Raw genomic sequence first — 12500 nt, forward strand, 5'->3', positions numbered from 1 at the left:
GCGTGAACACTTAACACATAACCCAGCGCTCCATACTTAACACATAACCCAGCGTATGACACTTAACACATCGCACAGCGTACAATACTCGACACATCACCCAGCGTTTGACAATTAACACATCACTCAGCGTTCCACACTTAACACATGTGTGTGTGTGTGTGTGTGTGTGGTACAGGGTTAGGGGTGGACCACACTGGCAGCAGGATGAGATAAGAGATGGATCACACTGTAGCAATCAGGCAGAGATGTCAGGGGCATTAGAGATAGCAGCCTCCTCTCACCTTCCTGTCCATAAATCAGAGCGTAACATAAACACCTGCTCAAACAGGAACTCACAAATCTACGGCTGGGCCAATGGGAGAGAGCGAAAGAGAGAGAGAGGGAGGGAGAAGGGAGAGAGAGAGGGAGAGAGAGAGGGAGAGAGACAGTAACAGACAGAGAGAGTGAAGAGAGAATGGATGGTTCTTTTGGCAAAAAAAAAAAAAGAAAGAAAGAAAATGCGATTGATCTGCCAAAAGCATAAACTCTTCACCTCTGTGCAGCCTAATCCCCAAAATCCCCAAAATCCCAGCGTGGGAGCAGCCAGACTGAGGGCCTACAGGCCTGCAGTGCCCTCTGCGGCAGCCACCCCACCGGCTCCATCTGACGGAGAGAGAGAGAGAGAGGGAGGGAGAGATAGAGAGAGAGAGAGAGGGGGAAAGAGAGAGAGGGAGGGAGGGGAATTAAAGGGTCACTGGCCCCTCTCTCTCTCAATCTCTCGCTCTGTTCGTGGGGGAGAAGAGAAAGAGAACAACGCCCCGATTACATACACCGCCTCTCAGCCGCCATTACGGCTCAAAGCCCCGATTACATACACCGCCTCTCAGCCGCCATTACGGCTCAAAGCCCCGATTGCATACACCGCCTCTCAGCCGCCATTACGGCTCAAAGCCCCGATTGCATACACCGCCTCTCAGCCGCCATTACGGCTCAAAGCCCCGATTGCATACACCGCCTCTCAGCCGCCATTACGGCTCAAACTCAACCGTTAGGGGGAAACACGAGGCTCCAGGCCACTGGCCAGACGCCCTTCTCTTCTCTCTCTTCTCTCTCTCTCTCTTTCTCTCTTTCTTTCGCCCACACCCCCCATATAATCGGGGGGTTCTGACCGCTGGGTAATATCCAGTGAGCACGGCATTCTGGGAACTAAATGATGCCGCAGGATAAAAAAATTAAGAAAGTGGGGGGAAAAACATGTTTTTTGTTTTCTGCAAACTCTAGAGACTGTTGTACGTGAAAATCCTAGGAGATCAGCAGATACACAAATAATCGGTCAAAGTAACTTAGATCACATTTCTTCCCCATTCTAACATTTGGTCTGAAAAACAGCTGAACCTCTTGACCATGTATGCATGCTTTTATGAATTTAGTTGCGGCAACATGACTGGCTGATTAAATATTTGCACGGACAAGCTGGTATACAGGTCTACCTAATAAAGTGCTCACTCAGTGTATATTTACGTTGTATAAAAAAAAACTATATACATTTTTCATTTCCCCACTTGCCCCATTATGTGTGAATATTATAGTGTATTAAAATATGACAATAACAAGCAAACAGTGTTTAAAAACCTCTAGAGACAGACCTTCCTTAATAAGAGTAAAATTAGAACAGTGGTAATGAACGCTAGTTAATGGTGTTACTCGTCAACTCTCCTGGGCTCTAAGTACGCAGGCCTTCATGAAGAAGCAAAAACACAAGAACTTTGAGAATAAAAAGAAAAGCCATTCGAGTCCATCTACAAACTATATCACAGAACATCAAGGTTAGTCTTGATCACACTAAGGGTCTCTGCCTCGACTGCATGACCGGGCAAGAGGCTCCACACACTGACAACCCTCTGTTTCCGTCGCTGGGGCCAGGACACCCACATAGAAGACCTTCAAACAAAGTGTTTGTGAAGAGTAGACTGCTTTGGAATGTTTTCTGAGTCAGTGTTCTAGAGACCCACTGCCGTCAGTCACCAGCAGTGATGGTGACATCACCATTAGAATGTTCAGTTCAGAGCATTCTAATCATGGATTTGTGACCTCACACCATGCAGGGTTTGAGCAGAGTGACCGTGTTCAGTGTGGTGAGAAGGGGTTAACTTGCACACTCCAAACGCCTCTGTATGGACCTAGGGGTCATTCGAGGTCACGCACGCACAGCACACACACCTCACACACGCACAGCACACACACACACACACACTCTCTCTCACTCAGACACACACACACAGCACACACACACACACACACACACACACTCTCTCACTCAGACACACACACACACACACACACACACTCTCTCTCTCACTCAGACACACAGACACAGCACACACACTCTCTCTCACACACACACACACACACACACGTTAATCTTCAGGTCCATCCCCTTTCCTCTGCTCGATTGAACAGTGGTTCTGACTGAACTGCTTTTTTACAGAACAAATCTCCCCTTTTGTGTGGAATAAGAGTCAGCCTCCAAAGGTCTAATTTCACAATCACACCACTCATTTTTGGGATCAGAGCACATAAAATAAAGCAAATATTTTAGTCTTATAATGAGACATTACATTTTAGCCAAAAGAAATGAACATATTGCTAATGAGATAAGACGGTTTGACTCATTTCATGATTTGGACAGGGGAATAAGAAAATTTCACTAGTCAAGGGAAACTAGCTAATATTTTCAGCTAATATTTGAGAGAGAAAAAAAAGATTGCATCATCAGACCAGCGCCGGGCTGAGAGAAAAAGCAATGGAAAGATTATCTCTCGTCTTTAATAAAAGATAATGACCGTACAGTTCATCACTGATATGCGCTCTACCCAACAGTTGAGCAGAACTCTAAAGGGTTAAACACACTGTTGCACACTTATGCATACAAACACTGTATCTACTGCAAGACCCTGCCATCACAAAACAGGCTTCATAATGCTTTCTCTACTTAATTGTTTTATTTATTCATATAACAGCGATGCTTAAAAGAACAAACACAGTCCCGACTCAGACAATCAGTTTTTCAGCAGGTTCCTGCCTGCAGAGTGAGGAAGACAAAGAAGGAACAAGGAGGAAGATAAGATACAGATCTTCTGCTGCTGTAGCCACTTAGAGTCACGATGCGTTGTGTGTCCAGAGATGCTCTTCTGCACACCACTGGTGTAATGTGTGTTCAGAGATGCTCTTCTGCACACCACTGCTGTAATGTGTGTTCAGAGATGCTCTTCTGCACACCACTGCTGTAATGTGTGTTCAGAGATGCTCTTCTGCACACCACTGCTGTAATGTGAGCTTATTTGCGTTACGGTACCTTTGGCCATTCTCCTCTGATGTCTCTCATTAACAAGGCTTTCTGTCTGCAGAACTGGTGCTCACTGGATGTCTTTTCTGTTTTACACACCATTCTCTGCAAACTCTTGAGACTGTTGTGCATGTAAATCCCAGGAGACCAGCAGTTTCCACCCCGTCGGGCACCAACAATTATTCCACGGCCAAATTCAACCAACGACACCTTACTAAATGGAGGAATTGAGTGGCGTCCTTGCTAATGAGCGGAATCCCTCATTATGAAGCAGGTCCACTCCCTGCTGTCAGTCTGAAGGAGGTGATAATAACCTTGTGCAAAAACAATCGCTTTCAAAGCTCGGACGTCTTGCACCCATGAGTCCCTGAGCGAGCGGGGGAGAGCGCTCGTTTAACGCAGAGCGCGGGGGACTCCGCACCGTGAGCCTTCCCTCATTTCATCTTCCGAATATTAATTTATCCCCGGAATATTAAAATATCAAAGGAAGAGGAAACTGGCCTGCCTGCTTTTTTTTTTTTTACTGCAGGTAATATTAATACCCAGAATCCTCGGCAGGTGTCCTGTTCTGGCTGACATTAACTGACATGATTAACTTCAGCCTACAGGCCTTCTGGCTTTATTTCTCAGGTTGTTCTGCTCGGATTAAGTATATTTTTTAATAGTTTTTTATGGCTGTGGTTTATGGTATAATTAATCTTCTTATTGGGGACCAATGAAGTACATTCTATTGCATTTTATTATTACATTCTATTTCATTGTGTTCTGATCCGGTCTGCTCTATCACACTGCACTGTGATGTGGATGAAAGCAGCTGCAGGATGTGCCGCAGGACTGAGGGTGTTTGAAAAGTCAGAGAGAGACGCTTTAAAACTCCAGTCTCTGAACAGAGAGATCAGAGTCTGTGGAGGAGGAGGAGGAGGAAGAGGAGGGGAGGGGGGGAGAAGGAACGCCACTAGCTGACTGACACTGAACGCCACCCCCCACAGGAATGTGTAAATAATCTCCTCTCTCCTCTCTCCCTCTCTTCCTCTCTCTCTCCCACCTGCCCTCTCTCCCTCTCTCTCTCCCTCCCTCCCTCTTTCTCCCTCTCCCTCCCCCCTCTCTCCCCCTCTCTCTCTCTCTCTCTCCCTCCATCCCTCTCTCTCTCCATATCAGATGTGTATATCTGCGTTCAGTGTGCTATCAGCAGGTTTTTGTGTCAGAAACACACTCCTATCATAGGGAGTAGTCTGACACACGGGAGAGAGAGGGAGAGAGAGGAAGAGGGAGAGGGAGAGAGAGAGAGAGAGAGAGGGAGAGAGAAGAGAGAGAGAGAGGGAGAGGGAGAGAGAGAGAGGGAGAGAGAAGAGAGCGACAGAGAGGAGAGAGAGACAGAGAGAGAGAGGGAGAGAGGGAGAGAGAGAGAAGAGAGAGACAGAGAGGAGAGAGAGACAGAGGAAGAGAAGAGAAAGACAGAGAGGAGAGAGAGAGAGAAGAGAGAGAGTGTGTGTATGTCTCTCTGCCGGCCGTCAGCCAAAGGATGCTACAGCTGACCCAACTGTGTCACTAACTTCCTGTCTAGAGTCTGAAATCCTCATCGCTATACTATCTCACACACACTCATACAAACACACACAGACACATGCATACCACAGCTAATCTTTCTAATAACCACAAACAAACATGAGAACAGGACAAATGACCCTTCAGAACTTGTGATCAGACAATCCTGTCCCTCCCCAATTCGGTCACGCACGCACACACACACACACAGGCACACACACACACACACACACACACACACACAGACAGGCACACAATTCTATATGGGACAGTTACGTGCACACACACACACACAATTCTGTACGGGGCAGTTACACACACACACACACAGACAGACAGGCACACAATTCTATACGGGGCAGTTACACACACACACACACACACACAGACACACACAGACACACACACACAGACACACACAGACACACACAGACACACACACACACACAGACACACACAGACACACACACACAGACACACACAGACACACACACACAGACACACACAGACACACACACACACACACAGACACACACAGACACACACACACACACACACACAGACACACACAGACACACACACACACACACACACACACACACAGCGCCGTCTGTAGGGTTAAGTGTGCAGAGATTAAGCAGGATGAGAGGCTGTTCTGTTACAGGGTGGCACGCTTAAATTTCCTGGGTCTCTGAAGAGCCATCAGACCCTGTGGGACACCAGCTCTGAGGAAACCCCCTCTGCCCCAGACAAACTCCCCTCAGGATGACAAATCCATCCACACACGGGGCTGCTCCAGGAAACACACGCTAACATGTGAAGACACACAATCACACAACTACACAGACACATGGATATGTGCGCACACACACACACCCACAGCCACACATACACCCACACAAGATTAACTATAATCCCAGTTATGTCTTAATCATGGAAAACAGCAGACTGATAGATTATTAACAGAGAAAACATAATTTATCAACACCAGTATGGCTTCAGGAATTCACATTTTAAAGTCTATCGCAGCAGCATATCAAGTTGAAGAATTGCACAGAGCCAATGATAACAGTGAGCTCACCAACACAGCCTTTATGGATTTGTCAAAAGCATTTGATACAGTAGATCAAGATACATTACTGCAAATGTCTAGAGAGGCCGGGTGTGGCTGTCCAGTGTTTCCCTAACTACCTTAAAGGTCAAAGCCAGTTTGGCACTGATAAAGGAATGATTTCGGTTCTGTGTGACGTAAAAAAGAAAGGGTCAATTATAGGGCCACCTGTGCTTTCAATTTACCTCCATGATTTGCTGACCATGGCCCCCCAGCCAAAGCAAATAATATCACATCAAATTTCTAAATGGCTTAAGTTGAATAAACTTTCACTTAAAACATTATCTCTTATTTGGGCACAACTACGAAAATATGCCTGTGTCAAGACACCATGATTCCACAGGTTGGGTCTGTGGTCAGAATGATCTGGATTGGTCATGAATTCCCTGAATTTCCTCCTGTTTCCAGTCGAACAGAGGAAATGCCTCCGGAATGTGACAACAACCCTCGCCCCGGGGAAACTGGGATTCATCTGAGCGCACGGTATGTCAAGTGTAGGCTAATCAATAAAAATAATAGCATATATAAACATGACCCCCTTATCGGAACAATTCAAAAAGCAGTTGTTTTAATGTGGAGATGGAGCAGCTGTTTCCAAAACCATAAAGGCAGAACAAATGCATTTCCACAGAGATAGCGAGGTCAAAGGTGGGGAATTTAGAACAGGGGTTCCTGGATAGAACTGAACATGAACTCACTTCAGAGAAAGAAACTAGCTATCATAATTATTAAGCAAATATAAATACATAAAATATAATAAAATGGATTTCCATCCACTATCTGTGATGAGCAGATTCACAAGGAAGAAAAAAAGAAAAGAATCTCAGTGATAAACCTTTTTGGAGCGAACCTGCAGGCAGGTATCTCAACATTTTATCACCACCTATTTGGGAGTCAGCCAGGCAGTTTTGAGTAAACTTCTGGAAAGTTTTACTCAAGTTTCCCCGTGACCACAAGCACAGGGTCATGAGATTAGGTTTGGATTACAGGGTCAGGTGATTAGGGTTGGATTACGAGGTCACGTGATTAGGGTTGGATTACAGGGTCATGAGATTAGGGTTGGATTACAGGGTCATGAGATTAGGGTTAAATTACAGGGTCATGAGATTAGGGTTGGATTACAGGGTCATGAGATTAGGGTTAAATTACAGGGTCATGAGATTAGGGTTGGATTACAGGGTCAGGTGATTAGGGTTGGATTACGGGGTCAGGTGATTAGGGTTGGATTACGAGGTCATGAGATTAGGGTTGGATTACGAGGTCATGAGATTAGGGTTGGATTACGGGGTCAGGTGATTAGGGTTGGATTACAGGGTCAGGTGATTAGGGTTGGATTACAGGGTCATGAGATTAGGGTTGGATTACAGGGTCATGAGATTAGGTTTGGATTACAGGGTCATGAGATTAGGGTTGGATTACAGGGTCAGGTGATTAGGGTTGGATTACGGGGTCATCGCTATTTGAGCGTTAAGGGAAAAGGCGCCAACTGCTCAACTAATCCAGATAAAAGGGGGCTGTTCTCCCCATCACAAGACCCCACACCCCCCACCCCCCCCCCCCTACACCCCACCCCACCCCCCACCCCAAACCTGGCAGCTCCAACAGGGGGGGGGAGAAGAGGAAGCGGAAAGGCAGGGAGACAGCGCCACCTACTGGCCACCTCCAGCGAGGCGTTGCGGCTGGCGGCCTCGCCCAGGTAGTTGCGGGCGACGCAGACGTAGACGCCCTCGTCGGGTCGGCTCCGCCGGCCGTGGAAGATGCGCAGGAAGAAGAGCGACCCGCTGGGCAGCAGCATGCGGTGCGAGCGAGCGTTGTCCCGGTCCGTCTCCACCCGCTGCCCGTCCTTGTACCACTCCACCGTGGGCGCCGGCCGGCCCTCCGCCTTGCAGTTGAGGGTGGCGGGCTCCCCCTTCGGCACGATGAGGTCGGAGGGGTGCTCCACGATCCGGGGGGGCGAGTCCTCCTGCCGCAGGCGGGTTCCTGGAGCGGGGACACGATTCGGGAGGATCTCAGTATCTGGGGGATAACAGCCTGTAGCCTAGTGGCTAAGGCTAAGGCAGCATGTGGCCTAGTGGCTAAGGCTAGGGCAGCATGTAGCCTAGTGGCTAAGGCTAGGGCAGCATGTGGCCTAGTGGCTAAGGCTAAGGCAGCATGTGGCCTAGTGGCTAAGGCTAGGGCAGCATGTGGCCTAGTGGCTAAGGCTAGGGCAGCATGTGGCCTAGTGGCTAAGGCTAGGGCAGCATGTAGCCTAGTGGCTAAGGCTAGGGCAGCATGTGGCCTAGTGGCTAAGGCTAGGGCAGCATGTAGCCTAGTGGCTAAGGCTAGGGCAGCATGTGGCCTAGTGGCTAAGGCTAGGGCAGCATGTAGCCTAGTGGCTAAGGCTAAGGCAGCATGTGGCCTAGTGGCTAAGGCTAGGGCAGCATGTGGCCTAGTAGCTAAGGCTAGGGCAGCATGTGGCCTAGTGGCTAAGGCTAGGGCAGTATGTAGTTAGTGGCTAAGGCTAGGGCAGTATGTAGTTAGTGGCTATGGCTAGGGCAGTATGTAGTTAGTGGCTAAGGCTAAGCCAGTATGTAGCCTAGTGGCTAAGGCTAGGGCAGCATGTGGCCTAGTGGCTAAGGCTAGGGCAGTATGTAGCTAGTGGCTAAGGCTAAGGCAGTATGTAGCTAGTGGCTAAGGCTAAGGCAGTATGTGGCCTAGTAGCTAAGGCTAAGGCAGTATGTAGCTAGTGGCTAAGGCTAAGGCAGTATGTAGCTAGTGGCTAAGGCTAGGGCAGTATGTAGCTAGTGGCTAAGGCTAAGGCAGTATGTAGCTAGTGGCTAAGGCTAAGGCAGTATGTAGCTAGTGGCTAAGGCTAGGGCAGTATGTAGCTAGTGGCTAAGGCTAAGGCAGTATGTAGCTAGTGGCTAAGGCTAAGGCAGTATGTAGTTAGTGGCTAAGGCTAAGGCAGTATGTAGCTAGTGGCTAAGGCTAAGGCAGTATGTAGTTAGTGGCTAAGGCTAAGGCAGTATGTAGTTAGTGGCTAAGGCTAAGGCAGTATGTAGCTAGTGGCTAAGGCTAAGGCAGTATGTAGCTAGTGGCTAAGGCTAAGGCAGTATGTAGCTAGTGGCTAAGGCTAAGGCAGTACGTAGCAAGTGGCTAAGGCAGCATGTAGCCTAGTGGCTAAGGCTAAGGCAGCATGTAGCCTAGTGGCTAAGGCTAAGCCAGTATGTAGCCTAGTGGCTAAGGCTAAGGCAGCATGTAGCCTAGTGGCTAAGGCTAAGCCAGTATGTAGCCTAGTGGCTAAGGCTAAGGCAGCATGTAGCCTAGTGGCTAAGGCTAAGCCAGTATGTAGCCTAGTGGCTAAGGTACATGACTGGGACCCAGAAGGTTGGTGTAGGTGGGACACCTGTGTATGAGTGCTGTTGTTCCTGGTCTTCAAAAAAAAACTAAAACACAAAATGCACAAGAAACAGCAACACAACAACCACAGCAAAACAAAGCAAAGGGAATATAGAATCACCAAATGAGAGGATAACTTCAGAACTTGCCAACACACAGGTATCAGGCTGATTAACACAAGCATTAATAACAGAAGCACGTACGCGATGAATTCCTACTCTATGCAGGCAAGCTTGCTCTGCTCTCACCAACAGAACAGGGTCGACGGCAAAAACTGCGTCTGAGTCACTGTGTCAGACCTGGGCCCTGACAATAAACCCCACGAAAAGTAAAGCTCCTGTGTTCCCACAAAGGGCCAGACAAAAGACACACAAAATAAATAAACCCGAAATTGAATTACACATATTTAGGATAATAAATCTATTCTACAGCATGTTTTCAATTGGCTGTGAATGAACTGAAAAAGGCTCTCTATGCCGTGAAAAAGCCAATTCAAATGTTCGAGCCGAGATTCTGAGCAGCATTAAATGTCGGTTGAAGACATGAGAAGATTATGCACTGTAAAAGACTTGTAAAAGACTTTGTCACTAATTATAACTGCAGTGATTATGACATTGATGGGGTTACTCACTTTTCCTGTAACTGTGTGGTATTTCGGGGTGAAGAATTGCATACCAACCCCCCAGTGACACAATCAAAATGGCTGCCCTTCCACTGGGACACACAGTGCGCACATTATCCTGCCGTTTCCCAAATAAACCCGAATTAAAGCTAGTTAGCAAGGCGCCTTCCGATTGGCTGCTGACTGTTCTCCCCCCCCCACACCCCCCACTGTGGCCCCACCCGCACCCAATGAGTCAGCTCAGAGTCTGTTCCGGATGTTAGGAGAATAAGAAGCCATACGGGGAAAAAAAAAAAAAGATTAATCATCCAGCCACAAATACAACACACCCTCTGTGAGATAATGATTAATTAGACTCCTTCTCACACATGGTCGGTCTCTCTGTCTCTCTCTGTCTCTCTCTGTCTCTCTTTCTCTCTCTTTCTCTCTCTCCCTGATTGATAAAATAATCGTATCTGGGGGATGGGGGGCACATGTTAAAGGTCGCTTGCATGGGGGTGGCGGAGTTTGGCCTGAGGTATCTCAGGACCACCTGGATGTTTCAGTACCTCAGCCGAAGTGAGAAATTAGCACCTTAAAGAGCTGGCAGGGGGAACAGCATCCCTTTATAAATCCACACAGTAAAAACAACAACAGAGGCGACATAAAAGAGACACAAACAGCTCTCTGGAGGCTCCTGGGAAACACTGATAAACTCGCCGCCAGCAAGCGCGCCCGCGGCTGTGGCACGGATCCCCAGTTTACTACTGCATTGTGGGATTGCATTTCCAATGAATTACCCTCCCAGCTAACATTGTTTGGGCCACCAGAACCTTTCTGGAAAGACCGGGTAAGTGTTCCCAACAAGTCTGTTACACAGCCAGTCTCATGGACGTTCCCTGAGTGTCATTTTATTTTCAAGTAAAATTGCAGGAACAGTGTGAAAACAACATTCAGTTCCTTTATCCTGGTTAGAAAACCGGTTGAATCGAAGATGGTTATTCCAATCCATGTTACTTACAAAACTTAATGTTTACTGAATGAATGCTTACAGTACATGTCAACAGGTAACATCACTTCAATGCTTTAATTCAGAAAATGACAGTACTATTGGGCTTTTTCCTCCAAATAAATGAGAACCACTTGAGGGTGTTAGCGCTGAATTTGTACATGACACACCCAGAACAGTTTTCCGTTCTATGACAGAACTTTTTGGAAGAATAAATACATTCTAAGAACGTTTGGAAAATGTTACCACTGTAAAGTTACCTCACATACAAACAGGAATCTGACCTTTCAGGCTCATCAAATAAAAAAAATCAAATATTTGGCATTAATAGCCGAGACGTCAGAGAACGGCCTGGAGATCAGAGAAACCAGAGGAGAGAGTAGCTCTGCAGGCCTGGAGATCAGAGAAACCAGAGGAGATACTAGCTCTGCAGGCCTGGAGATCAGAGAAACCAGAGGAGATACTAGCTCTGCAGGCCTGGAGATCAGAGAAACCAGAAGAGAGAGCAGCTCTGCAGGCCTGGAGATCAGAGAAACCAGAGGAGATACTAGCTCTGCAGGCCTGGAGATCAGAGAAACCAGAGGAGATACTAGCTCTGCAGGCCTGGAGATCAGATAAACCAGAGGAGATACTAGCTCTGCAGGCCTGGAGATCAGATAAACCAGAGGAGAGAGCAGCTCTGCAGGGCTGGAGATCAGAGAAACCAGAGGAGAGAGCAGCTCTGCTGGCCTGGAGATCAGAGAAACCAGAAGAGAGAGCAGCAGGATGAGGGGGTATGTCCGCACGCTCGTTTCTGACCGCTTCCTCTCGCGGTTTTACCGGCCGCGGTGACGACCCCGCTGGTTTAGTCAGCTTCCTGGAACCGTTCGGTCTTGGGGCTGACCGGCCGGTCAGGGTGAACGGCTGGAACACAGCCCCCCCCACCCACCCGCCTCTGCGTCATAAATAAAACCGATGACTGAGAATGAGTATAAGGATTCATGAGACACGGACCAGAACTCTGCTCTTTAATGTCCTCCCTGTCAACGGCACCTCAGTCTCAACTCACTCACCAATGAGAGGGAGGATTCCTGCTCTCCCGCCTGACTCAGGCAGAGCGATTCGTGAGGTCGCTGAACTGGCTGAACTTGTGCTTGTCAGGAAAGGAGTTAGCCCTTGGACTTTAGCGTGATTTAAAGTAACAGACGCTTTAATACCAGCTTCAGGCCACGTTGCATTACATTACCTTTTATTTATCCAGAGCCACGTACAGCAAGGTGCACACCAAAGTCCTGAGCATAAACTACAGAACAGGTCAGATGAGCTACAATTCACAAAGAAACAGTTGAACAGCCATGAACATTATTTCCAGTACAGATGGCAAATAGGCCAAGTCAGTAAAAAACTAGGACATTAAATACAGTACAAATATAAATGGCAAATAGGCCACTAAACCCAGGATTAGTGTTCATTTGGATGTTAAAGAGAAACTTCCTGTTTGTGTTTTGAGGGTTATTACTCTTTAGGGAACCCAAGGTGCCCTTGACCA

The 12500-nt window shown here is 47.6% G+C and overlaps 1 protein-coding gene across 1 annotated transcript in view; it reads right to left on the reverse strand.

The window, feature by feature from the left end:
* The window catches only part of LOC133133582 (roundabout homolog 1-like), a 134982-nt gene that overhangs the window by 71151 nt on the left and 51331 nt on the right, over window positions 1-12500 (reverse strand). Inside the window, exon 3 of the mRNA XM_061249683.1 lies at window positions 7638-7964. Within this exon, the coding sequence (XP_061105667.1) occupies window positions 7638-7964 (327 nt within the window). The remainder of the gene's footprint in view (window positions 1-7637; window positions 7965-12500) is intronic.

The sequence above is a fragment of the Conger conger genome, chromosome 7 (genome assembly GCF_963514075.1).
Source record: "Conger conger chromosome 7, fConCon1.1, whole genome shotgun sequence".
Lineage (NCBI taxonomy): Eukaryota > Metazoa > Chordata > Actinopteri > Anguilliformes > Congridae > Conger > Conger conger.